Source organism: Brassica oleracea, chromosome C8 (genome assembly GCF_000695525.1).
Source record: "Brassica oleracea var. oleracea cultivar TO1000 chromosome C8, BOL, whole genome shotgun sequence".
Taxonomy (NCBI): Eukaryota; Viridiplantae; Streptophyta; class Magnoliopsida; order Brassicales; family Brassicaceae; genus Brassica; species Brassica oleracea.
The window spans coordinates 35,014,717-35,042,668 of NC_027755.1; the positions used below are offsets into that span (position 1 = coordinate 35,014,717).

The following is a 27,952-nucleotide window of genomic DNA, read 5'->3' on the forward strand; positions in this document are numbered from 1 at the left end:
TGGGGTAACCCCTAAACCCTTGGGTAAACTCTGAACCCTTGGATAAATCATAAACTCTAGGGTTTAATTTTCAATATTTTTTATTTAGAGTTTATGATTTATCCAAGAGTTCAGGGTTTATCCAAGGGTTTAGGGTTTAGTGATTAGGGTTTAGGGTTTAGTGTTATTAAGATTTAATTTTTAATGTATGATTTAGGGTTTAAAATTTTCTAATGGTTTACGGTTTATCCAAGATTTAAGGTTTATAATTTAGGGTTTGGAGTTTAGGATTTAGTATATAGGATTTAGTATTTTGCTAAAAGTTTATCAATATTTATTTATTTATTTTTTGTAACTATTTTTATGTATTTTTATTGTTTTATTTTAAAAATATAATTTTATTTGGAAATTCAATTTTGTTTCCTCTTTTAAAAGATATCAAATATCAAATACTCAAACACTATTGGTTGGTGAATCTAGAGGTTCACCCTGGGGGGTGAACCCAAGAATTTCTCCTAATATTATGGCCTCAAGTACTCTGCTTGGTGTGCCTTATTAAATAACCAGGATTGTTGATAAATACATTAAATACTAGGTGTGGAACCATCAGCCGCGAGAAAAACGTGTGCAAAAAAGACATTGCAACTTGTAGAGGTGGTTCATATTTATTATTCATTTTGTTTTAAAATAGTGTATATTTTAAAGTTTTTACACATTAAATTTTAATTACAAATACATTATTCTGTGATAAATTATTTTTCATAACTTTTAGTCAATCAAAATAAACAAAATTAATTTCTTTGAAATTTATAATTTTCCAGAAAATCCAGTTCATTGAGGTGAAATTTTAACTTTTGTGCTATAGGGAACTTTTGATAATCACTTACAACTACATATATATTAGGAGTTTTTCTGCGCATGAATAATAAATCTAAAAGTATAATTTTGATTTAAAAAGAAATTTCAATTTTCAATTTTTATATTTTAAATTTATTAGTTAAAAAATAAAACTACAATGTAATTATTTGTAGTTTTTTTTACAACAATTATTTGTAGTTTTGTTAATTCAGGTTTACTTTAATTTTTTAGTATGATTTATTTAAATGTAAATAAAATTATTTACATTTCATAAAGATTTTATTCATATTATACTTTATTTAATTACTTTTTGTTTAAATTTGTGTATTTTTAAATATATAAATTAGTTATAATAAATATATATACACACTAAATATAAATAACATATATAAGTTGATAAAATATATAATTATAACTACACTTAGTTCAATAATATATATATATATATAATAAAATTTATGATTTCTAAATTAATATAGAAAATTTATCAACTATTACCATATTTCAAAAATCATATCAAAGTGAATATCTATAAATAAATATAAATTTGTATATAGATAACAGTTATTACCATATTTGAGTAATATTGTCAAAAACAAAAAAATTTAAAATAAGAAATTTTATATATTCTAACTATGTGGATGCTATATCATCTTTTTTTAGTGACATGTCGTCATTGTTTTGTAAGAATGAATGTAGTGATGACACATGTCAAAATCACTTCTCAAATATAATCTAGGGGATGTATTTGCTATATACTCTCTCCTTCTTAATGTATGATGTTTGAGAAATTTTTGATATTTCAATATGTAAGATGTTCTTATTTTTGTTTTAACTTTATTAAAAACTGTGTAGTTAATAGTATTTTGTTCTCTATTTTGTAATTTTTTAGATAGTTTTTAATTTATTTTTTAAAGGGTAAATCTCCAAAATAACACATTTCTAAGTTTATGTCACAAAAACAGCCCCCAAAAACTAAAAAGACAAAAATAGCATTTTATCTTTTGAATTTTTTTTTTTTTTTCAAAATTTGAAATCTTATCCCAAAACCCCGCTTCCCAACTCTAAACCTTAAAACCTAAGCTCTAAACCCTAAACCCTAAATCCTAAACCCTAAACCCTAAATCCTAAACCCCACCTCTTAACTCTAAACCCTAAATCCTAAACCACACCCTTAAACTCTAAACCCTAAATCTTAAACCCCACCCCTTAACTCTAAACCCTAATATCTAAATGAATTTACCATTGGGGTATAAGTGTATATTTATCTCTTTTGATAAAACATTAAGTGCTATTTTGGTCATTTTTATTCTTAGAGGTTATATTTATGACAAAAACTTTTTTAGTGCTATCCTAGTCATTTTCTCTTTTTAAATTATATTTTTAGATAAAAAATAACTTTCTTAATTGTTGTGCACATGTCTAAAATATCATACATTTTGAAACGGAGAAAATATATAATACTACCAAACATCGAACCCTCAAAGATGTGTAAAGACTATTGGTTTTGTTGTTGCAATCTCTCTCCGGAGAAGCTGTCCCGTTTACATAGCGTGAGAAATTGATCTTAAGAGACGAATGATAAAAATAGATTATGCAGATTGATTTTTTAAGAACATTAAAATAAGTGCATTCATATTTACTACTTGAAGTCCAAAGATAGTCTTAAAAAGACATGAACAAAACAAAAAAAGAATCAATTTCAAAGACCAAAAAAAAAAAAAGAATCAATATTTCAAAATTGATAGAATTCGTTCTCTGCATCTTGAGTTTCTTCGAGGTTTGTCTGTTTGCTTGCTCACTTCAAGCTGCTACCGAGACCATTAACACAAGATCACAAATACCAACCTGAGTTATGTAAGGGAGCATGTAGATTTACCTTTGTCCTGCTTCCCCTTACGTTGGCAAGTCCCCATAATTAGAGACCAGGAGCTACACAGAATCATAACTTGTGCCAGTCTTGGTGTGGTGACTTTCCCCATCGTCGTAATAAATATATACAACCAGATGCAGAGAATAACGAAACGGAACTTAGAGCCATCATCGTTGAATTCTCAATCTTGTCGGAGTACCCTCTCTGCAATATTAAGATCAAGTTTACACGGAACAGAAGCAAAACATGTTAATGTTTGTAATGGCACACATACCTGTATTAAGCAAAACAAGATAGCTGCATTAGCTGGGATTTGAGAAAGGCTTATCATCCCTCCACGCAATTCATTCGGTACATACCTGTAAATAAAAAAATAACACATTCATTACACCAGAGACGAAGAAAGATTCTTATCTCAGCTAAATAATCCAAAAAAAAAACAAACAGATTAAATGCATATAAGAGCATAATCATAATTACATGGTCCTCAGTCTTGCAAGCAAAGGCAGTACCAGTCCAGCAAAGCCATGATACAAGCAGAAAAGTACTATTAAGGTGCTGATTTCCTGCAAAATAATGTGTGAGGGCCTTCAATATGAACGACTGTTTTTAAAGCTTTTCTGAAACTAAACTAGTAAATAATTTACCTGATAATCATAGGCTACTATAGAAAACACAACCGCAAGTATTGCGTATATGTAGACTAGGCAATCTTCAAGCCGGAGAAATGATTGTCCGCTCATAAGCCATGGGAATACTGTACTCCCAAGCATTCTTGAGCCCAAGAAACATGGATATATCAATCCCAGATTCACTTCTCGCCCATCAGCCTGACCCAACATAACACATTATATATTCAAACATGGACTATCATCATGTGACTGTCTAATCTTATTATAAAAAGATTCTTGTGTGTCTTTGAAATAAATTCTAATCTAAAATCCCAAATTTGGGGATCAAAGGGTGTCTTAAACATCACATGAAAGTAAGCATCATGACTAATATGATTTCTGAAACATGAAAGTTGATTCAAGTAACTGGAAAAGATGCTGAGGTTGATCAATACCACTATCGTCGGTGCCCAAAGAATCCAAAAGACTGCAGTGGAAAACTGGAGGCAGGCCTGTGCAGTTCCTAGAAACCATATTCTTTTATCTGATATAATTAAAAATAAAAATATCAGTTTGAATCAAATTTGGAAAAAGTTTCGAAGCAAAAGGAAAACAATGACACAGCCCTTACCACCAAGAACATATGCATAGAACGCTGCAGAATAATCTCTAAGTGGCAGCGTCTTAACAGGCTCTTTCGCAGTCCGGACAATACAAACAATGGCCACAACAGACAAGAACAGAGACGCCGTAGCAGACAACGCAACGCCACTCTGAACATTACCACCCGCAAGCCAATTCGCAAGAACTTGACCTCCAATCAAAGAAGCAGACTCGAGAAAAGTCATCAGCCAGAACGTCTCATTCAACGAATCATTCCGCTGACTTTGCTACAAAGATACAAGAACATTCTGTTACAAAAATCAGAACTTTATGTTCTACAAATACAGTCACGAGCACACATACCTTCTCATGTTCCACAACGAGCCAAGTCTCAAACCCAAATGAATGTATGAGACCAGCAAGAGACAAGCAAACATTAGCAAACCAGGCACTAGGACTCATTGTAATCCTCTTCCACACACCAACAACGAAGTGCAAGACGCAATAGAGTAGACAAATCCTCTTCTGACCTCTACAAAAAAACATTCAAACTTAGCAATCACTTGGAAATTTTTCTTTTAAATAAACAATTTTTTTATAAATTAACCATAGGGGTGTCAATCAATTTTCATGTGCACGAGTTCTATATCTTAAGGCTCATTTAATAAATGAATTTAATGATCAGGCTTAATTTAAATCACGAGTTATATGAACAATGTTTAATGGACATCAGCTAACTCATTTAACTCACATGGATAAACTTACATGAGATCAGAGAGGACACCAAGTAAAGGACCAAGAACAAGAGAAGACGAGTAGCCAACACAGAGATAAGACACCGTTGATTCTTTACTCACGCCATAAGACGCTAACTCCGATTCTCCATACACCGACCATATACCTTCCATCACTGCCGCAAAAAAAAAGTTCAAATCCATAAATCTCGAAATCGCGTCGGAAGAAAGCAGAAGGAATCTTTTACCTGAAGAGAGAGTGTAGATAGCTAGAAACCATCTTTGGAAGCGAGCGAAAGATGAGGAGACGGCGTGATCGAAGGTACCGAACGTTCTGCTTTTGGCGAAGTAGGGGAACAGGAATATCGATAGAAATGTGGAGAGGAGGAAGAAGACGAAGACGCTTGAGGTTGGCTCCCAGACGAAGCTCTCGATAACCACACCCATCGATCACAAAAGTCACCTCGCCGGTGAAGCCACGCACGCCGGAGAGGAAGATGGGAGTTTTTAGATCTTGACTAATGTTTGTTCGCTCGTTTTAGAAGATTTCAGGTTACATCGGCCCAATAGTGAAAAGATCTAAAGGCCCAACTAAGTCGTAACACACCAAAGGAAAGACAATAAAATAGATTTGGATGTAAAGAAAAGACAGTTTATGTCTGAATTAGACGAAATGCTGTACACAAAATTTAAAATTATTATTTTTCTTCGTTAAATCACATGTTTATATTTTCAATTAGATTTTCATAATTTAAATTTTTTATCTATGATATATTTTTTACTAAATTTCATTCAAATAAATAGAATACATTGTTGAATTGCAAAGTTGAAAAACTTTACATTTTCAGATAATAAATTCCAAATTTGGAAAATCAAAGTTCTATCATTGGGAATCAAAAATCATAAACATAGAACCATAAATCTGAAGGAACTTTATTGTTAAACACATAATATCATTCTATAAAAACAAAATCAAATCCAGTGACATAATTATATAAACAAAGTTTGAACCTTATAACAAAAAAAAAACACAGTTTCCAATCTTTCAAATTTGAAAACATTTTTTTTAATATACACAATATAGTAAATAGTACGACTTATAACTAATACAATAGAAAAGTAATTCATATAGTAAAGTATAATCAAATGACAAGTAACTTATATAACAGTTTACCAAAAAAAAAAAAGTAACTTATATAACACATCACTTTGATTAGTTTAACATTCAACCATACGAAAAACTAATACACATACAAACAATAAAAATCATCTATTAACCATAATTGATATTCATTACAAAATTAAAAGAAAAAGCCCGGACATGCGAATCGAAATCTAATAAATTTTTCTCATTTGCCGAAAAATCATGCTTTTTATTGGAAAAAAATTCGTAACTTAATTTAGGGATAATTTGAAAAATATCTCATTTGTGATTTGAAATTTGACAACTACACTTTGTTTTATATTTTTTGAAAACTACACTTTCTTATATGTAAAAAGACATTTTACCCTCATTTTGATTTAAATTAAAAACCCTAAATTAAAATCAAAATTATTTATGTATTTTTTGGGTTCACGGATATTTTTGGTGTTCGTGTTTAAAAGTACAATAAAATCTAAATACCACTTAGTGAATTCATAAACTCAAGTCATATAAGTCATAAACCAGAACATGCATGCATCCTTATTAAATGAATTAAGTAGATCAGGTGCGTCATATACATTTTTCAGTAATGTTTCCTTATACATATGATGGTACATGAAAGAAGAACTTCATGTTGCGTCATATACACGGTACTTGGATAGTTGTATGTTTGATTAGTTCAAATTTTGTATTCTTAGTTTTTGCAACTTAATATTTGGATCTTATGTTGCAAGGAGAAGATAATATCTAAATAATGGAGTTTCATAGAATACTTCCTTGCTTTCATTCCTTGATCATTTATCACTTCTATTTTTTTCGTCTTCTTAGTTGTATTTTATTAAATATAAAAACGAGATGGAATGTAGCTTGATATTTTATTAGTCAGTGTATAGTTCAATGCAGTCCTGGCTCAATAAATGTTTTGTTACAAGTTTCAACCTGAAACTTTCTTAGTCCTTTTTTTTACCCCTAGGCATCATCACATCAATGGACAGGGAGGGCTCCCCTGTTTTTCGTGAGTAAAACAGAGCTCATTCTTGTTCTATAAACTGAGCAGTTTAGGCAATATTCTTTGCCCTAGTGTTGAACTGCACGTTGAATAAGATGTTTAAATGTAGATGGAATAGCTGAACAATTAGTTTTAATGGCAGCCAATGTCAAAGTGGATTTTAACGAAAGCTACCTCATGTGACACAAAGTTCAGAGACTCTACATAACTACTACGTTGGTGATATACACAGACTTTATGTTGTTAACAAACCAAAAGCTGATCGATGGTATATCCTTGCTAGTTTTTCTGGACGGGATAATCATCTTGTAGATGACACGATTTAAAAATATATTACAATAGCTTTCAATTATTTGATTGTATAATTTAGTCATTTTATATATACAAAAGGGTAGTTTTCAAAAAAATAGTAGTGTAGTTTTCAAATTTGAATCTCATATAAATGTATTTTCCCCTTAATTTAGTGATTTCGCATTAGAGTCACGGAATCAATAATTAAGATCAGTCTCCATTCATACTGGGCCGATCATCCTGCGAAATCTAGTATTTTTAAGAAATTGAAAGTTCCTACACGTACGATCAGGCCAATAGGTTAAAAGGCCTAAAGCCCAATATAATAAGAATCGAATTATCTAGAGGCAATAGCGCGTTGGGTGATTGGTGGATGGTGCAGAAGTGGCGAATTTATTACGGAGTGCGCATTATAGAAAAGAAAACGCAAGTGGGATAATTTAATTTTGTCGTATAAATAACTCTTTATTCAACATTGTCGGCAAAATTATTCCCATTTCTTTCTGATAAATTAGGGTTTGCGTAGTCTCATCTCTCTTCCTCTCTTTCCTTCCTTCCCTGCGGGTAATCTCGAAGCAGACACAGAGAGAGAGATGGGTGGAGGAAACGCACAGAAATCAAAGATGGCTCGTGAGAAAAATCTCGAGAAGGCAAGGCAGGCTGGGAAAGGTTAACCGAACTTAACACGTCCCGATTCAATCAGAGATTTCAATTCAGGGTTTTTTTTATAACGTAACTGTGTTTTGATCTATTACAGGAAGCCAATTGGAAGCAAACAAGAAAGCTATGTCGATTCAGGTGATCTCTTTTGCTTCTGTTTATGATTCAATTCTTGGTCATTATGTCGATATTTAATTTAGGGGGTACCAAACCAAAGTTTGTGACATGTTTTTTTTCGTAGGAATTGAATGTTTCAAATTTAACTATACTAAATACAACTTATGGAACCGTGAAACCTTAGTTTAAGGTCTTTGTAATGGTCCTTAATGCAAGAGTTGATGATGCACAAGTTCTCATGGTTATTGAATATTGAGTCGTAAGCCATTTTACTTTCTTGATGTAAGACTTATCTTGTGTCGATTCAAAATTATTGACATTCATATATGAATTTGGTTAATGTTACCACTAAGCAGCATCGAATATTGAGTTGAGTGTTCTTTCTATTCATTAACCTTTTGGTTACTTGTTGGTTCATTCAGTGCAAGGTTTGTATGCAAACATTCATCTGCACAACCTCGGAAGTGAAATGCAGGGAGCACGCCGAGGCCAAGCATCCCAAGGCAGACGTTGTCGCTTGCTTCCCACATCTCAAGAAGTGATGAAACTATCATCTCTCGCAAAAAAGGATTCCAATGTAAATGTATGGATCCTTCTTCTACTATGTTTGTATCATCAAGTGTCTTGTGTCAACAAGATTAGTGGTTCTGTTTCTCTTTCTACTTAAAGACCTGTTTCAACAATAAGTCTCTTGCTATTATAATTATATCATGAATGGAACTTCTTTTGATGGTTTTTAGTTCAAAAATATAACATCACAGTATTTAGTTCAAAAACACTAGAAAGCACCAAGATTTTGTTTTCACAAGAGTTCGTAGTCTGCTGCTCTCAGCTTTAACTTGAGCAAATTATGGATGAGCTTATAAAACAGAGTACCACAGCTCATAAGTCAATGGCCTGTAGATGTGAAAGAAATACCTCTCACCGTCACCGGCCAGAGAGCCAATTACCGTAAATCACTTTGTTTTTCTCAATTGGTATAATAGCAACCAATTCCCTTTTGCAATGTTTTGAAATCTGACGCGTACTTGCGCTTGAAATTTGTGGTTGAACTGACTCGATATGTAATCTATTTTGGGTTTTAAGAATGAGAAAATTCCTTAAAAATACGCGGACTAATTTTCATTTGCTAATAAAATACACGAACTATTTTGGATCTCCGTTTAATACACGAACTAATTTTCGTTGCTTATTAAATACATAAACTTTTGAAATTCGCAGATTTTACACAGCGTTTTAGACGGCGTTAACTATATTTAACGGAAGTGACGACGGCGTTAGTGTTTAATTAACACGTGTTTAGATTTTGAAAATAAAATTTCTTAAAAATACACAAACTGTTTTTTATTTCCTAATAAAATACACAAACTATTTTGGATCCCCGTTTAATACACAAACTAATTTTTGTTTTCCATTAAATACAAAAACTTTTGAAATTTGCAGATTTTACACATTGCTTTAGACGATGTCAACTATGTTTAACAGATGATGTTAGTTTTAATTAAACAAGTGGCTTAACTGTGAAAAACACGCTCACTCTCAACCAATTGAAATTAATTTGAGTTAGTTTCAATTCGAGTTTGGCACCCTAATCTGTTCCAACCTATTTTATTTTCCAAACTATATTTCTTTTCTTCTTCTTTACTTTGATTTCTCTTTATATCGATTCGAAGTGGAGTCAATTTCCATATCGTGAAAAAGGAAGAAGAGAACAACATAGTTTTAAACGAGTTTCTGATTTTGGAATTAGTTTAGTGTTATGCATTTCTAATTCTTGTTCTTCGTTTTGATAGTAGTGATAATGATTCAAGGTTAATTTACATTATGATAAATAAGTTTAGTGTTATCAGTTAGGTTGTACATATATTCTTTCTACTATGATCAAAAAATTTGAAATTTCATCAAAAAAAATTTACACTATAGAAGCGTAATGGAGAAGAAAGCTAACAATATAATCTATCGGGATGATTTTTAAGAAATTTTTTCTTCACAGTTTACCCACATGCTCAATTAAACACTAACATTATCTTCACTTCTGTTAAACATAGTTGACATTGTCTAAATCAATGTGTAAAATCTGAAAATTTCAAAAGTTTGTATATTTAATAGAAAACAAAAATTAGTTTGTGTATTAAACGGAGATCCAAAATAGTTAGTGTATTTTATTAGCAAATAAAAAATAGTTTGTGTATTTTTAAGGAATTTTCTTTTTACAATTTAAACACATGTTAATTAAACACTAACGCCGTTGTCACTTCCGTTAAATATAGTTAACGCCGTCTAAAATGATGTGTAAAATCTGTGAATTTCAAAAGTTTGTGTATTTAATAGGAAACGAAAATTAGTTTGTGTATTAAACGGAGATCCAAAATAGTTCATGTATTTTATTAGCAAATGAAAATTAATTTGTGTATTTTTAAGGAATTTTTCCTTTAAGAATCAAATAAACCTTGTAAAACTTTGTTAAACCCCAAGACTTGGCTTCTATTGAACCCCATTTATATATTTATTTTATAAATATATTTAGTGTATATTTATGAATGTTATATTTACAGTTTTATGAAACTTCAAATTTAGAGTTTTGAGCAGTGAAACTCCAAATATGAAGTTTCATTTCTTAAAACTTTAAATTTGAAACTCTAAATTTAAAGTTTTTTTTTAGAGAGCAAAAAATTATATATTTGAAGTTATATATATATATATATATTTTTTTTTTTGCTAAAGTCGTAGATCTCCAAGTATATAAAATATAGAGAAAATTAGTCAAAAGATATACAAAGAGATCCAAAGGTCACCGTTTCATGCCAGCGAAGCTAAACCAAAAAAAAAAAAAAAAAAAAAATCAGCCAGCTTCCCTCCTTTCTTGCTACGCAAACTACTCTTGTTTGCAACAATAATTATTTCTGCTCTACTAGACGTCTCTGCAAAACATGCAACCAAACCGTAACATCCCGAGTTGTGATATGTAAAAAGGCTTAAGAGGATTGATTTGGATACTTATATCACCAAAGTTGACTTACATTTTCCGTCACATATCCGTTTAGAACTCTAGAGTTAAGCGTGCTTGGGCTGGAGTAGTGAAAGGATGGGTGACCTATCGAGAAGTGATTCGCGATACAGTGCAAAAAAAAAAAAAAAAAAAAAACGAAGACAGGAAAGCAATTCGTTACCCTCTCTCTTTCATAAGTCTATTATTTAGAAGAGCTTTAGTACTTAAATGTTAAATGGCCTTTAGGCCTTACGGATTCACAATCTCCTCCTCCCTTCGCAACGCTTCCGCCGCCAACGGCCGCCTCTTCTCCTTCCTCTCCACCTCTCCTTCTTCTTCTTCGTCGAAGAACCTCCTCTCGTCTCTCCGTGGATTCGCCTCTAGCGCCTCGCTCTACCGTCAACATCTCCGCCACCAACAACAACAACAACAATCTCGCGCGAAAGGTTTGGATAAACCGGAGACGATGGCGCAGAAGATCGGTAAATCAATCCGGCGTGCCGGTGCGCCGTCCAAGGCTAGGGTTTACGCCGATGTCAACGTCGTTAGGCCTAAGGAGTATTGGGACTACGAGTCCCTCGCTGTTCAATGGGGGTATGTATGTCTTCCTTCTTAACCTAATTACATCGCTCTCTAGATATTTCGTTCGTTGGTATGGAGATTCGTTTGCGATTGCTGGTTCTGGAATCAAGGTGGAATGTTGATTTAGTCTTATATGTGTTTATCTTGAGTTTGTGTATGGTGTGTGTTGCTATTTGTGTTTGAGGTAGCTTCGTTGATGATGATGATGATGCAGTGTATAGAATGATTATGCTATTATCAGTGTTATATGAGATAATCTTTCGTCTTTGGTATGAGATTGATTTGGTATTGCTGGTTACTTTTCGTTAGTAACCTCTTCAAAAGATCACGATGGTGGTTCTTGGCGTTATAGTTTTGTGTGGTGTGGTTTATTTGTATGCGTATCATTGTTTTGAGGTAGCTTCTTTGATGATGGTGCAGTGTACAGGATGATTATGAGGTGGTGAGGAAAGTGGGAAGGGGGAAATACAGTGAGGTCTTTGAAGGCATCCACGCCACTGATGACGACAAATGCGTTATCAAGATTTTGAAGCCTGTGAAGAAGAAGAAGGTTTGTAGAATGATTCTTGAAGTTAATGCGCAGGAACAAGTGTGAATTTCATCTCTAACATAAGAGTTTTTTGCTCCTCCTTGATGCAGATTAAGAGAGAGATCAAGATTCTGCAGAACCTCTGTGGTGGGCCAAACATTGTGAAGTTGCTTGACATTGTTAGAGATCAGCAGTCGAAGACGCCCAGCTTGATATTCGAACATGTGAACAATAAGGATTTTAAAGTCCTCTATCCAACGCTCTCAGACTATGATGTTAGATATTATATCTATGAACTTCTAAAGGTAATTGATCGATCAAGTGTTCTTGAACCTTGGAATGGGTTTGCTTGTATAATGTAATGTATCTTGATGCTCTGGCAAAAGTAACTAAGCATTCATTTTTTTATGCAGGCGTTGGACTTCTGCCATTCGCGAGGAATCATGCACAGAGATGTGAAACCGCATAATGTCATGATTGATCACGAGCAACGGAAACTGCGTTTAATTGACTGGGGTTTGGCGGAGTTCTACCATCCTGGGAAAGAATACAATGTCCGTGTTGCTTCAAGGTAGTCCCCTTTGTTGCTAATCTCTCTCAACTGCAAGATTCTCTTTCTTGTAATTGGTAACTATTCATAGAGGTTTTTAGCTGAAATAAGTATATAGCTGATGTATAGGTCTAGCGTTTGCTTTCAAATGTTTTTCTCACTTCATATCTTATGAGCAGATACTTCAAAGGTCCAGAGCTGCTGGTTGATTTGCAGGACTATGACTATTCCTTAGACTTGTGGAGTCTCGGGTGCATGTTTGCTGGCATGGTGAGCGTTTTAAGCTATAACTTAGGTTTTTTTCTTTTTTTTTTTGAAACACAAGCTAGAACTAGTTTAATTGACTCTGTATTGATAATAAGTTCGTCAGTGCTGATTTTTTTTATACCATTTTACACTCCATTGTAGTATCTGATGTTGAAATTTGATGCAGATATTCCGCAAGGAGCCCTTCTTTTATGGTCATGACAACTATGATCAATTGGTCAAAATTGCAAAGGTAACATTTAACAAAAGCGTTCGCCTTTGGGCCATCGTGTCCCTTTTATCACTGAACAGAGATGACATTCCTACCAAGTTATAGCTACTAGTAAATATGATTCTGTAATGGTACGATAATATCTGCTAATAATCATGGCAGGTACTTGGCACAGACGAACTCAATACCTACCTAAACAGATACCGCATAGAGTTGGACCCTAATCTTGCGTCCCTCGTTGGGAGGTATCTTTCGATTAATAGTGTTCTTAAAAGCTTTCATTGTTCCTTTTTTAAGAAGCTTAGAACGATGCACTCTTGTTTTTGATATATAGACATAGCCGGAAGCCATGGTCAAAGTTCATCAACTCTGAAAACCAGCACTTAGCAGTTCCTGAGGTACACATATTATTTAACAAGCCTTCATTGATTTTACAGATGAAGATGACTCAGTTAATTTCCATTCTACTTTTGTTTTGAATCAGGCGGTTGATTTTGTGGACAAGTTGCTGAAATATGATCACCAAGAAAGGCCAACTGCTAAGGAAGCAATGGTAATCAACAGTTTCGTAACCTTATTTTTATAAAATTATTAGATTTTATTAACTCGAATTGAGAATATGTCGATTTTTTTTTCCAGGCACATCCGTATTTCTACCCGATTAGAAATGCCGAAAGCAGTCGCACCCCTCGCGGCTAATGATCCTGAAACATTTGGTTGTTCAGTATTTTGATTTTCATTTCTCTACGGATTCTATTTGTTTAAAATCAATTGGCCGTGTTTCTTTCTCTCAATTGTGTGTTGCTGTGTGGTTTTTCTCAGTTTCTCTTTTGAATCTGTTATAATATAAAATCTAACATTCTTCTTTTAACACATCAGTTTGCCTACAGAAATGGTCGAGTTCTCTGGGTGCTTATAGAAAAAGTTATGGTTGTTTTTTGGGAAAATATATTGAAAGAAATTTAAAAAGAAAAAAATAAAATCTTTAGTTTATAAAAATGCATCTATGTTCACAAATTATTATTATTTTGCACTAGAAATATCTAATATAAGGAAATATATCTAAAATGTATTTAAAATACTTAATAAGTGGAAATATGTATAAAATTGAAAGTTAAACATATATATGATTTATCTTAAACATATATAAAAATGAAATTGATAAACTAAAGCATAAATCGGAAAATTCAGTTAAAACTAAGGTAAATCGTCGCAAAAACATTTTTTTGAACATCATATATATAATTTTGAGAAAAAGACAAAAATAGCACTAAATCAAGTTTATGTTCCCAAACTAGCACTCAAGGTCAAAAGTCACAAAAATAGCACTTAATGTTTTATCAAAAGTCACAAACTTATGGTTTAGAGTTAAAGGGTGGGGTTTACGATTTAGGGTTTAGGGTTTAGAGTTTAGGGTTTAGGGTTTAGGGTTTAGATTTTAGGGTTTAGGGTTTAGAGTTTAGAGTTTAGGGTTTAGGGTTTAGAGTTTAGAAATGAGATTTTGGGGATAAGATTTCAAATTTTGAAAAATAAAAAAATTAAAATTTTCAAAGGATAAACTTAGAAAGGTGCTATTTTGATCATTTTAGTTTTTGAGTGCTATTTTTGTGATATAAACTTAGAAATGTGCTATTTTGGAGATTTGTCCTATAATTTTACTAAATATTTTAATTCTTCACTATAAAATTTAAATTTCAAAATTATAAATTTTCAATAAAATTTCTCTATTCATTGATGTCTTTTATAATTTCTTTTAAATTTGTGTGTTATTAAATTCTGTTTTATATTCATTTTTAAGTTACTTTCGATTCTACTATCACTTGTAGTTGTTGTTTTTGGTTATCAGTTTCGTTTAGTTTCATTATTTTTTGTTCCAAAAACATATAAACTGTACCGATATTTATGAACATTGGTTTGATTCCGATTCAGTTTTTGGTTCTCGGTTTATATACCCATACCTAATCCAATCGATTAATAAGTTTGATAATTTAAAAATACATTAAACTAAAAATGAAACAAAGTCCAACTAATCATCCATCTCACATATAACAAAAACATTATAATTTTATACAATGGGATATTTTACATAACTGCCAATTTGCAATCCCAGGCTTTATTCAATTTACATATGGGCAATAGCACACAAGACAATAATTTTATTTAATGCACATATAGCCAATAAACGTTCACAAGACAATATAGAACAAGTCTTCATGACACCCGCATTGATTTATTGATTTAAACGATTGAATAGAGACTCTTCTTGATCTCAGACAGGGCAGTTGCTCCGCTCGGCATATAGCTGATTCGGCGGCTCATCGACGGCAAGCCACTGCTCCACTGTGAAGCGTTGATGCTTGCTCACACTTCCAGGCTTGCTCGTCGTTACATCCACGTACACAACATACCATCCCGGCTTGTAGCCGGAGTTGTCAGAGTTTAGTCTCATAAAACATACTGGGCCCGGAAGACACCGCTCCGTCCCACTGAAAATGTCCAGATTACCGTTTTCAAAGTAGTCGTGACCTTCTGGCATTTTCCCACCCCAATTCACTAGGTCTTTAATTTCGATGTACTCTTCGGATTGATCGGCCAGTACAATCCCTATGACCGCATCTGTGCCGGAGTCGGCTCTTGTTCCGGTTTGGACATTGATTGTGTAGGTGCAAGTTTGCTGCGAAATAAAGAGAGAAAAATATGATTATAGCCAAATAGTTTAATCTAATTTGGCAAGATAAAAAAAAAAGTCATAATCTAGGAATAATGATGAGATTTGGGGGACATACGTCCGCCGATGCAACGACTGAGTTGGTGGCCATAGTTAGTGATTTGAATGTGAGAATTAGGCATTTGATCTGTCCAACTATTTATAGAGTTGGAGACTAGATATCTCTCAAGGAGAAGAGCCCATTTTTAGTTGTTTTTTTTAGTAGAGTGTGAAGTTGACGGGACAACAACAGAGAAAGACATGTACAACGTTTTCTTTGCTTAGATTTTTTAAAATTATTGGATTAGGTGGAGTGGAACATATAATTTTAACATATATGGCATAGATGACATCATTGATCGTCGATTCGAGATGAAGCATAACATCAATAAGTGGACATCTATGTGTTTCAACACATTGAATAAATTTAACACATCTTAATCCACCTTAGATTTAACAATCTATTCAATATTTTCATTATATTGATTCTACAGTTGAACAATTGAATGTTGTGTTCAAACCACATTCGCCAAAGCACCTGATTATGGAATAGAGCTCTGGAGTTTGCTTGAAACGAAGTCCATTGTAAGTGGTCTTATCGTAAATCTGATTAAATCTAACATAAAGTAGAAAAAACATTAAAATTTTATTGGATTGGATTTTTTACATTATTGCCATCCCACGTCAAAAGACGATATCGCAATAGCACAGAAGACGACAATTTTATTCATTATACATATCGCCATTAAACGTTCATAAGACGAGTCTCCAAGATACCCTTATTAATTTATTGATTCATACGATTGAATAGGGACTCTTCTTGATCCCAGAAGGGCAGTTGTCCCGTTCGGCATATAGCAGATACGGTGGCTCACTGTTGGCAAGCCATTGCTCCACTGTGAAGTGTTGATACTTGCTCGGAGTTCCAGTCTTGCTTGTCTTCACATCCACGTACGCAGCATACCAACCGGGCTTGTGGCGGAGCCGTCAGAGTTCAGAGTCATAAAACATATTGTGGTCGGAGGACACTGCTCCGTCCCAGTGAAAATGTCCAGATAATCGTTCTCGAAGTAGTCGCGACCTGGTTCCATATTCCCACCCCAACTCACTAGGTTTTTAATTTCGTTGTACTTTCCGGATTTGTCGGCCAGTACAATCCCTATGACCGCATCTGTGCCGGAGTCATGTCTTGATCCTGTTTTGACAGAGATTGTGTAGTGGCAATTTTCCTACAAACTCGAGAGAAATAATATAACCCCAAGGAATTAAATTTATAACCAATTAGTTTAAACTAACTTCACTAGGTAAAAAAGTCATAGGAATGACGATGAGATTTGGGGGACATACACTCGCCAATGCTTGAGAACAAAGAGGAGGTGAATGTCATGACGAGCCATAGTTAGTGATTTGAATGTGAAGAGTAGAGATTTGTTATGTCCAGCTATTAATAGAGGTGGAGACTTAAGATTTCTTTCAAGGAGAAGAGCCCATTTATTAGCTGCTTTTTGGAGTAGAGTGTGAAGTTGACGTTGCAGCCTCAAAGAAGACAATTACAACGTTTTCTTTTCTTAGATTATGTTAGATTAGGTGTAGACGGTGGACAATATAATTTTAACATTTCTACTACGACAAGATTAGGTGGAGTGGATCATGTAGTTTTAACATTTCTAGTACAACAAGATTAGGTGGAGTAGATCATATAATGTTAACATATCTAGTATGACATACATGACATCCTTGATCGTATTTTAGGTTGGAAATGTAGCATAACACACATTAATAGGCTTAGGGGTTGATCCATTTATTAGCTGCTTTGGAGTAGAGTGTGAAATTGCCGGTGCAACCTCAAAGAAGACAAGTACAACGTTTTCTTTTCTTAGATTATGTTTTTTTTTTCTTAGATTTTAGATTAGGTGTAGTGGGACATATAGTTCTAACATATCTAGTATGACATCAGGTATAGTGGATTATTAAATTATTATTAGCATGCATTTAACGTTGTTTAAAGAAGTCAGTACAACTTTTTTATTTTCTTAGATTATGTTTTATTAGATTAGTTGAAGTGGATATTATGATTCTAGCATGTCTAGTATGTCTCTAATTCATTTCAGTACCGCGCCTACACTACCGGGGGTCCGGGGAACATGAATCTAACACTCAATCTAAACTATTAAAACATGAGTACAAATAAAACTTGAACCTGACTTTTTCTAAATAATTACAACTTTGTGTCACGGTATTTAATAACATCAATTTACAAAATAACTAAACCATCGAAATTATAGCACATCGCAAAGAGTCATAGCCAATTAATTAATTGTTTAGTATTGTCTACAAAATCAAATCATATCTATCCAAAATTCCATTCCATACTTTTATATACCAGTTGTTTACGTGTTTGAATACCATTTATTTCTCGGTTTAGTATCGTTAGCATAATCAAATATATCCAACCAAATGAAAATTCAATATACTTCTTTATACCAATTGTGTAAAACCTACCGAAAAAAATCGATTATTCAACCAGGCATGAACTATTTGTCATCTAAGTATTGTTTTACACTTTAAATAGATAGAACTAAGTCGATCATCTTAAGTTCAAAAAAACTAAGTCGATTATGTTTTGGTCGATTACAAAGAAAATTAGTTAGGTAATGGTAAAAGATATTTTTGGTCCACCAAACCTAAACTCATAATTACTTAGCACAGTTAAATCAATAACATTTAAAAACCTTTCCTATTTTTCAGCAATCATCATCGTTAAAACAATAACAATTATACTAACGAAAACCTAATGGGCTGAATTAGAATTAAAATTATAACTATAATTAAATTCGTTTTTGAGCATGGCCCAAATTAGACTTATGTGTCTCAACGACCAGTTTTATAATTATAATTTATAATTACTGTTTTTTGTATGGCCCAAATTAGAAATTATCAAATCATTTAGTGTTTTTGTATGATTGTTATTAATTATACAAGAAAAAATAATAAAACCTATACTCACATGTTTTAAAGGTATTTTTAATACATTCAGTAACAACATAAAATTCACTTGTATGACATGTATTTCATAATACCATTTTTAATTATATTGTACACTATTTTTATTAAATAAAATAAATTTTATATTTTAATTTATTTGTTTTTAGTGTTTGGTTTTATTTTATTATAAATGTAATCATAAAATTTATTAATATATAAATTATTGATACCGTATAATTACATAATTAATCCGACATATTCCAAAAGAAAAAGCCACACGATATATTAATAAAATATATTTTTAAACAATACACTAAAATATAGTAAAAGTGAAACCACTTACTTTTCAAGTATCCCTTCGTGTTTGTTTCGGATCTATTCGGGTTTTTGGTTTTCGAGGTAAAAAATTTAACCCCATTCGGGTAGTTATAAAATTTTGGTTTGGGGTCGATTCAGATCTTTGCGGGTTTGGTCAAATTCGGATAAGTCATTTAAATTATTATTTTTAATTTAAAATTTATATATACTTTAAATTTCTCAAAATCTAAAAATAAAAATAATATATTACATCTAAATTTAAATAATGTATGCCAAAGTACCTAAATTTAACATATAAATTGGTTTGGTATGAATATTTGGATAGAGAATCCATAGATATTTCAAGTATTTTTGTTGTTTTGAGTATTTTTTAGCTATTTTAAACATTTACTTTCAGAAAATTAAAAAATATCTTATATATTCAAGATAATTCTTATATTTAAATCTAAAAATAATTGATATATTTAAGTATATAATCTATTTCGGATGCATTCAGGTATCCCAAATACTTCGGTTCGGATCGGGTTCAGTTCTCTAGTTACCAAAATTTTAAATTCATTAGGATATTAAAACAATTTCGATTACGATTTGATATCACTTTTTCGGATGGTCGGTTCGGTTCTTCGAATTCATGATTCAGGGGTTTTCCCCATCCCTATTTTATATGTTTATATAGTTTGTAAAAGTGAAATACCTGCGCAGGCGCGCGAGTCAAGATCTAGTGCTATATTCTTGTCTAAGACATAAAATACAGAGTGTATTCTAGCCACATTTTTCATATGGTTAGTTTGTTAATTTTTGTTGGTTATATGCCCCGATTTCTCTTCTTCTTCTTTTTTTTTAACATTTCACGACAAAAGTATCAAAGCACCTTCCCTACTAACATGTTTATTGTAAGTTTGTTTATCATATTTGTTTATTATACTTGTGGCAAATACTATATACTTCATCTATTGTATGTGTCATGTAATTTATCTTTATATTATGATAAAAGTCACCATCTTACCAACTAACATATTTGTTTATTATAATTGCATTATTGTGTTATATATGATGAAAATCCAGCATATTCCTATTAACATGTTTTGTTTATTAAATTTGTGTCATCGTGCATATATATAATTTTATCTATTGTGTATTTAATGAAGACATGACAATTATTGGTACATCTTCTAATCGCCGAAAGGTAAACCAAAATTATATAGTTATCCAATTTTAAAACTCTCTTAACTAAATCCCATCTCATTATTTTTTCTTTGTCTCCGTCACTGCTTTCAAGGTGGCCGGCGTTCTTTACCGTCACCGGAAGATGCCACAACTCTTTCATCTCTTCTCAACTGTCTCATCAGTACTAAGGATGAGGGATTTTAAGGAAAGGGAGAGCGATTATATACAGTGAAACCGAATTGTTTGGTGTGCGGGGCACTTAGGGCAAGTTTATCGGGGGAAATTAGGTAGTTTCTTAGCGAGGTGGGCCCTAACGAAACACAAAAACGATAACAGAAAACCCAGATGAAGGATCGACTATTGTTAGGGTGTTGGACTGTTCACGGGCCCCACTGACACGTGGCGACCCGCAGTTGGTGCATCTTTTTAATTTTTTTTTTAATCAGAAAACAAAAATTAATTAATTTTTTTTTTAAGAAACCCATTAAGGGTTTTATATAATCATGGTCTTACAATTAAGATAGTTTAGTCAATTCTCTTTAAGAACAAAGAAGAACTAAATAATTAAAATGAAAATTTAATAATTGATATTTTTGTTCTATATTTAAGTTAAAAATGGGAGGAAACAATAGATAAAAATATATTCCTCGTAAATAATGTAAAATTAAAAAAAATGAAAAGAAATTTATTATTTTTACTCATTCTCTTTTTTTTTTCTGTGCAACGTTTCTATTTATTTTCCTGGTCACTATTTAGAGACTAAAGAAAATATTATTAGTGAATTTTTGAGAGATTTTTCCACCAAAAAATAATTAAAAAATAAAATATAAGGAATGTGTAAAAAAGGCATATGATTATTTTGTAACATTCTGATTTTTGGTATATATGCAAACGCTTAAGAAAATTGATTTGATTATCTATGTTACCAAAATTCGCTTACCTTTTCGGGCACACATCCGTTTAGAAATTCATAGTTGAGCGTGTTTGAACTGGACTAGTAGAAGAATGAGTGACCTATCGGAAAATGATTTGCGATATCATGCGAGTGAGGCCAAAACACAGGGAAAAGTTATGTTGTGATTACATGATCAGTAAACATGACTAATGAACCTTCCAAAAATTAACGCACTGCCGGTCGCAGGAATGGCCCACGGGCTGAGAAAATGGACGTGAGAGGTCTACCGTATACGGTCGGCGCGTTACAGATTTCTCACTTGAGAAACTTAAGAAAAATGTTGAAAGACTAGTGTTACACATGTGTACATGTCATTTTAAAATATTTTATTTTTAATAAACAACTGAATTATTTTAAACTGCTAATATAATAATGTCTAGAGACTAAACTCATGAATGCATATGCTCTAGGTGTCTTTGATGATCTCCTAAATAGAACTTAATTAATGGGTGAATTGTGAGTACCAGAACACAAAGGGTTATTTTTGAGAACCAAGGAAAATACGGTGTTGAATCACAACAATAGGAAACTATTGGTAAATAAATAAACTTATTCAAAAATGGAACAGAAAAAAAAAAGAGATGAAAAGTTGCAACCAAAAAAAAAAAAAGACAAAAAACATTGCTTGTGTCAAAAGGAACTTATATTCTGTGAGAATAATAGGTTTTCTCAGCATTACACTGCTATTTTCTTCAAGCCAGCAGCGATCGGCATCCCTAAGAAGCCAACGAATATGCTGAAGAACCACTGGACAAATGTGAGAGGTGTGGTGCTTGCAAATGTCCCCAAGAACTCAATGATTATGATCTGAAAGAAAACAGTTACACCAATAACAACCACGAACACATAGTTGTCGAGTATGCCTTTGAATACATCGATCTCTTCCATCTCCCGCGAGCTTATCTCATTGAAGACCTGAACATTAAGAACAAAACCAGAGTACTCGTAATACCCACTTTTGAGTGTTTTGAATATTTATGTTTTTTTTTTTTACCTGACAAAAGACGAAACAGTTGAAGATAAGTGTGTTCAACACAAGAGTAGAATCAGAACCAGCAAGACCGAACAGTGACTTCCCTTTGGCCTGTAGAAGCCAAATGATAACGAATTGATACACAGCTTGTCCTAAGATGTTCCTCCACATTGCGTTTGTAATGAAATTCCCTTTCCTTCCAACGGGCATACGTTTCATCAGCTCGTTGTTAGGCGGCTCAGTAGCTAGAGCAAGAGCTCCAAGCGTGTCCATTATCATGTTGACCCAAAGCAGCTGGACAGCAGTTAGAGGAGCACTTCCTGTGTAAAGATGCATAAACATCGTAAAAATGAAAAACATTTAACATAACTAAATCAGCCAGTTTGGTTGAAACTCACCGGTCAAGCAAGCTGAAGAGAAGTTAACAATGAGGGCGACAACATTGACCGTTAGCTGGAACTGCACAAACTTCTGGATGTTAATGTAAACCGAACGTCCCCATTTCGCCACTGTCACAATTGTACTGAAATTATCGTCGAGTATGATGACATCAGCGCTTTCTTTCGCCACCTAAAATCATTGCAAAAAAAAAGTTTTTGAAGAAGTTTTGAGCCTCTTTTTTTTTAACATTTTAGACCTCACCTCTGTTCCGGCAATGCCCATTGCTAATCCTATGTCAGCCTCATGGAGTGCTGGTGCATCGTTCGTTCCGTCACCAGTCACAGCAACAACTTCATCAAAAGTAGTCCTTAACTGCTTCACAAGTGTGTGTTTGTCCATGGGAGAAGAACGAGCCATCACCTGTCAAGAGAAAGTTTTTCGTTTCAAGACTTCAATAGATCAAGAAAAGAAAAAAGTCTAAATCAACCAACGAGCTGTTGGCCTAGTGGTAAAGGAGTGTCTAGTAGACACTCGAAAATACTATTTACAATGTTTGGGTTTTTATCAAAAAATGATTGATGATGACCTGAATCTTGGGAATGAGTTCAAGTAACTCTTCCTGATTCTTCTCTCTGAACACAGGACCTTCAATGGCTACACCATCATCAGTGAGGATTCCACATTCTCTAGCAATAGCTTTTGCAGTGTTAATGTTGTCTCCTGTAACCATTCTCACCATGATACCAGCACGGCGACAAAGCTCCACGGACTCTCTGACTCCAGGACGAACAGGATCTTTGATGCCAACGATGCCTATGCAAGTAAACCCTGAAGCCGGGATACCTTCGTCCGCCGAGAACCCATTTTCGATATCCATATAAGCGAGGCAAAGCGTGCGAAGAGCTTCATTTGCAAACTCGTTGATCGTAACATTCAAGTACTTGATAGATTCTTCATCTAGCGGAACAGCTTCACCACTCGAGTTGATAACATTTTGGCAAGCAGCTAAGACTATTTCAGAAGCTCCTTTGGTGTGAGCGCGAACGCGTCCTCCTTCAGGTAGCTCAATGACTACTCCCATTCTCTTCTTTGTGGAGTTGAACGGCTCAACTTTGATGACTTTGTAGGATTGCCTCTCTTCTTGGAACTTACCTCCAAGAGATAGTCCAAACTCCAATATAGCAGTCTCCGTTGGCGTCCCCAATATCTCCGTCTTGCCTTGTTTGTTCACAACAACTTCGCCTCCCGTGTTATTAAAAATCGACTGTTGAAGTAGTTTTAAAGCAGCCTCGGGGATGTCAGACTGCAAACTCGAACTCTTGCTCGCTACATCTTGAACACTCATGCAAATGCAAGACTTCACAACGGTCATGTGATTGGTTGTTAGAGTACCAGTCTTGTCGCTGCAAATAGTAGTCGCGGATCCCATCGTCTCACAAGCTGCTAAGTGTCGAACAAGGGCTTTATCGTTCATCATTTTCTTCATCGCGAACGCGAGGCTAAGAGTCACAGCCAAAGGCAAGCCTTCAGGAACCGCAACGACAACAATCGTCACAGCGATGGCAAAGTATTCAAGAAGCTCTAACGCTTCGTCTCCTGACCACCTCCAGTGAGTGCTCAACGAAAGCTTCCTCATGAACATTCCTTGCACCAAAACCGCAAACGTGACAACGGCGAAGAAGAGACCTATTTTACCAATGATAGTTGCAACTCCGTTAAGTTTCACTTGCAACGGAGTTTCGTCGTCGCCTCCTTCGCTAAGAGTGGCCATTAGTTTCCCCCACTGTGTCCTCATACCAACTGTTGTAACCATCATCTTACAAGACCCATCTTGCACTTTAGTCCCGGAGAGAAGAAACGGGTTCTGTGAATTCACCATGACAGGCTCACTCTCTCCGGTCAAACTCGACTCATCGATCACAACGGAGAAACCCGAGAGGAAAAGACCATCGGCAGGAACCTGGTCTCCAATAGCGAGATGAACAATGTCACCAGGAAGCAGCTCATATATAGACAGCTTCTGTCTAAACCCGCTTCGCGTAACCTGAACCGTGATCTTCTTCTTTTCTTTGTCTAAATCCCTGAACTGCAATGACTGTCTGTAGTCACTAGTCGCTGTGACGAACACGACCAAAAGGATACTAGCGACAATGCCAAGACCATCATGCGACCCTTGAGGCCATCCTTCAGTTGCGATTCCAACTATCAGAGAGAAGAAAGCGCAAACGCCTAGAATCATGAGCGTCATGTCGTGAAGGGCTTCCCAGACGAATATCCAGAAACTCTTCAGCTCGCTTTCCGCGAACTTGTTGATCCCGAATAGCTCTTGCCTTTCGACCAGCTGATCAGATTCACCTGAGAGACCAGCGTTAGGACACGCCTTGAGCTTCCCATAAAGCCCATCAACTCCACCATGAAACTTGAGCTTCTTCACATCGTGACTTTCCACTATTGATCCTAACTCATCTGCACAAATGTCATATCCTGCAGCTTTTACCTCTTCAGGCACGGTGTAGTCACTTGGAGAAACTCCTGAAAAAAAAATCCATTTCAAAATTAGAAAATAACATTTCACACAGAATGCAAAAAAAAAAAAAGTGAACATTCTGATAAATTATTCACCCGAGATAAACTGGAATGCGGCTTTTGACACGAGAACTGCAATCTTCAATTTCTCCTGGATTGTGAAAATTGCAAATATATAAATTAGGAGGGAAAATTTAAAAGTTCCAGGAACCTATAGATCCAAAACTAAATCAATCTCACGTTAGATGTTATACAAGTCGTGGCAGGATTATTAAAAAAAATGTAACCAAATAGACTAAACATATTGAAATCAAAATTTTAGGTCAAATGGCCTAAAACAAAATTTTAGGTCAAATGGCCTTTTAGAAAATTGAATGTAAATGAAATATACATGAAATTGATATACCTTTGTGCATTAAGCTTATCCTTATATAGACTAAGTATAGTATACACTTTTAGTTCAATAAATATTATGCATGTTTACCACTTGAATCATATTGAAAACTGTGAATTATTTCACCATATACTTTTATAAATAAAAAGTTATGTAAATGTTTTATGATTGATCTATAATGGTTCTGCAAACGGTAAGATCATCTGATCTCATACACTTGATTTACACAATACATAAAACGGTTTCGGCGATAGCCTAAGGCACGTTCACAATAATACAGCGTAGTATTCTATAATCGGATGTGATTAGTCCCGTTGGGGTTGTGTCCTATGTTTCAAAGTTTCTAAATAACATCCTATTAAATAACATTGAGTTAAGGAAATAGACAAAATCTCGCATATGTATTCATACAAAAAAATAGACTAAAAGTGTGCAACCATTTCAAACCATAATTTGAAAAATACAAGAAGAAGCACCTGATTGGTCTTGCGCATGGCGGCAGCTTCGTAACGCTTGGAGAGGTTTGCCGTGAAGCGAAATCGACGTTTTGGATTCTTTACGACGCCACAGAGATTCCGCCATTTTTCGAGCACTTCCTCCGACGAATGTTTGGCCTTAACATCAAAATTCTGGTTCAAGTAACTCTCCATGTTTACTCCTATTATGGATCACAGCTTCAATGGCTGTTTCTTATGTAAAACGATCTCAACCTTTTCTACTCTCTTTTATTTTATGTTTTTTTGTTTGTGGAGGAAGAAAAGAAGAAGCAGAATAATCGCAAAATTAAATGGAGAAGGGAGATGAAAGCGAGTTTTAAGATCTGAGCTTTTTTAAGCTTTGAGAAATTGACCGAGTCCTTGGTTTAAGCAGAGCCGAGTAGCTTAAAATTAAATTAAATAGTTTCGTGAGATTCCGATTATGCTAATCAAAACCTAATCATCCGGTTATTAATAAGGGTAATAGTGTACGAAGTAGATTAATAGTGTATTGTTTACACGTTGGAATTATATGCTACATACATTCATGCAGGACGTATGCATGAAGAGAAGGGACGTAATGAGTTATGTTACTGTTATTAAAATTTTCGTTGCATATTAATAAAACACAATAAAATATTTTGTGTTTAGTCATTAGTGCTATGAATAATATACATCAAATTTGGTACAACATTATTCATAAAACACCAAATTTGATGTGATTGTGTGGTTTTTGAAGCTCCATTAAACATGAAATAACATGAATTTTAGTGTTTTAGAGTCATATTGGAATTGGTCTTAGAGCGTCAGACTATGATTAACCTGGGGTTCTTAGCGGAAGTTAAGAAACTGTTTCTTAACTTCCGCTAAAAAACTCACTCTAAGAACTCCGGGTTAATCATGCTCTCACCAACCATTAGTTTCTAAAAGCTAGTATGTAAACATAATAATATTATTTTATTCTAATACAATTTTGTAATTAAATTTTATTTTATTTTTCAAAAATTTGTGGCTTACAATCTTACACACAAAGAAGAGTGTTATGGGAGTTTCTTGCAGACTGTATTTTAATAACTTTTTTGAAATTTTCTATTTTCTTTTTATTATTGTAATTTTCTTTATTTTATAAGAGCATGTTCATTAGTGAAACCCTTAAGTGTCCCTTAATGATTTTTTAACTATTAAAGATAAGATAATGAATTTTGTTAAGAGACACTTAATTATAGTGGTTTATTGGTGGTCTCTTAATTAAAGTACTTAACAATTAAAAAAGATTTTTTTTTTTTTAAACATAAACTTTTAAACAAAAATTTAATTTATTTATTAAATAAAACAAAGTCAAACATAACATTTTAAACAAAAATTTTAAAATAGAAACATGAAAACATGAGAACAAATAGTAGGAAAATAAACGATAATAATTTGAAAGAAACATAGAAGCTCAGTTGTTGTCTTGATCACGTCCAAATTTACGCCATATATGTTCAATCAAATCACCTTTCAGTTGTTGATGTGCTTATCTATCACGAATTCTTGTTCGAACACCCATCTGATTGGCGATATTTGTGGAATAGTTGAGATCGACGTGTGAACTTCTGCTGCCTTCTCCTTGTTGGAAATCCGAAACATCATATTGAGAGTATTCATCTCTTTCGTTTTCTACTATCATATTATGAAGTATGATACATGCTCTCATAATCTTTCCAATCTTGACTTTATCCCAAGAAAGGGCAGGATTTTTGACAATGGCAAATCGAGCTTGCAAAACTCCGAAAGCACGCTCGACATCTTTTCGGACAGCTTCTTGACGTTGCGCAAATAAAACTGCTTTCGGCCCTTGGGGAATTGGAATAGATTGGATAAAAGTTGCCCATTTTGGATAAATACCATCGGTGAGATAGTAAGCCAAATGGTACTCTATTCCGTTGACCGAGAAATTCACTTGCGGGGCTCGACCATATATTATGTCATCAAAAACAGGTGAGCGATCAAGAACATTAATATCATTTAAGGTACCTGGAGGTCCAAAAAACGCATGCCAAATCCAGAGATCATATGATGCA

At 33.8% G+C, this 27,952-nt stretch overlaps 6 protein-coding genes across 7 annotated transcripts; 2 read left to right on the forward strand and 4 right to left on the reverse strand.

Annotated features, from left to right (window-relative positions):
• Window positions 1-2,442: 2,442 nt before the first annotated feature.
• On the reverse strand, window positions 2,443-5,178 carry LOC106308076 (molybdate-anion transporter). Of its 2 annotated transcripts, XR_001263480.1 has the most exons (10): window positions 4,907-5,178; window positions 4,690-4,834; window positions 4,288-4,456; window positions 3,953-4,211; window positions 3,777-3,865; window positions 3,358-3,540; window positions 3,191-3,276; window positions 2,985-3,069; window positions 2,717-2,914; window positions 2,462-2,645 (listed from the first exon to the last, which is right to left on the reverse strand). XR_001263480.1 is itself a non-coding variant. In XM_013745198.1 (9 exons), the coding sequence occupies exons 1-9, from the start codon at window positions 5,103-5,105 to the stop codon at window positions 2,780-2,782; spliced, it is 1,350 nt and encodes a 449-aa protein (XP_013600652.1). In that variant the 5' UTR covers window positions 5,106-5,178; the 3' UTR covers window positions 2,443-2,779. The 2 variants fall into 2 exon arrangements, 1 of the variants encoding a protein (XP_013600652.1); XM_013745198.1 differs by having other exon boundaries at window positions 2,443-2,914.
• Window positions 5,179-7,529: 2,351 nt separating this feature from the next.
• LOC106307994 (uncharacterized protein At2g23090) lies at window positions 7,530-8,618 on the forward strand. The gene is made up of 3 exons (XM_013745100.1): window positions 7,530-7,771; window positions 7,860-7,900; window positions 8,302-8,618. The coding sequence occupies exons 1-3, from the start codon at window positions 7,696-7,698 to the stop codon at window positions 8,419-8,421; spliced, it is 237 nt and encodes a 78-aa protein (XP_013600554.1). The 5' UTR covers window positions 7,530-7,695; the 3' UTR covers window positions 8,422-8,618.
• Window positions 8,619-11,049: 2,431 nt separating this feature from the next.
• Window positions 11,050-13,880, forward strand: LOC106307464 (casein kinase II subunit alpha, chloroplastic). Its single transcript, XM_013744427.1, has 10 exons — window positions 11,050-11,462; window positions 11,871-12,000; window positions 12,090-12,284; window positions 12,393-12,550; window positions 12,709-12,799; window positions 12,963-13,028; window positions 13,170-13,252; window positions 13,342-13,405; window positions 13,492-13,560; window positions 13,647-13,880. The coding sequence occupies exons 1-10, from the start codon at window positions 11,104-11,106 to the stop codon at window positions 13,704-13,706; spliced, it is 1,275 nt and encodes a 424-aa protein (XP_013599881.1). The 5' UTR covers window positions 11,050-11,103; the 3' UTR covers window positions 13,707-13,880.
• Window positions 13,881-15,073: 1,193 nt separating this feature from the next.
• On the reverse strand, window positions 15,074-15,826 carry LOC106311256 (polycystic kidney disease protein 1-like 3). The gene is made up of 2 exons (XM_013748469.1): window positions 15,794-15,826; window positions 15,074-15,681 (listed from the first exon to the last, which is right to left on the reverse strand). Exons 1-2 carry the CDS (start codon window positions 15,824-15,826, stop codon window positions 15,277-15,279), a joined length of 438 nt encoding a protein of 145 aa, XP_013603923.1. The 3' UTR covers window positions 15,074-15,276.
• An 829-nt stretch (window positions 15,827-16,655) lies between these two features.
• LOC106309271 lies at window positions 16,656-17,111 on the reverse strand. Its single transcript, XM_013746315.1, has 2 exons — window positions 17,064-17,111; window positions 16,656-16,943 (listed from the first exon to the last, which is right to left on the reverse strand). Exons 1-2 carry the CDS (start codon window positions 17,109-17,111, stop codon window positions 16,656-16,658), a joined length of 336 nt encoding a protein of 111 aa, XP_013601769.1.
• Window positions 17,112-21,662: 4,551 nt separating this feature from the next.
• On the reverse strand, window positions 21,663-26,161 carry LOC106311451 (putative calcium-transporting ATPase 7, plasma membrane-type). Its single transcript, XM_013748634.1, has 7 exons — window positions 25,890-26,161; window positions 25,116-25,170; window positions 23,080-25,025; window positions 22,755-22,913; window positions 22,511-22,682; window positions 22,134-22,432; window positions 21,663-22,054 (listed from the first exon to the last, which is right to left on the reverse strand). Exons 1-7 carry the CDS (start codon window positions 26,061-26,063, stop codon window positions 21,815-21,817), a joined length of 3,045 nt encoding a protein of 1,014 aa, XP_013604088.1. The 5' UTR covers window positions 26,064-26,161; the 3' UTR covers window positions 21,663-21,814.
• Between the last annotated feature and the right edge of the window lie 1,791 nt (window positions 26,162-27,952).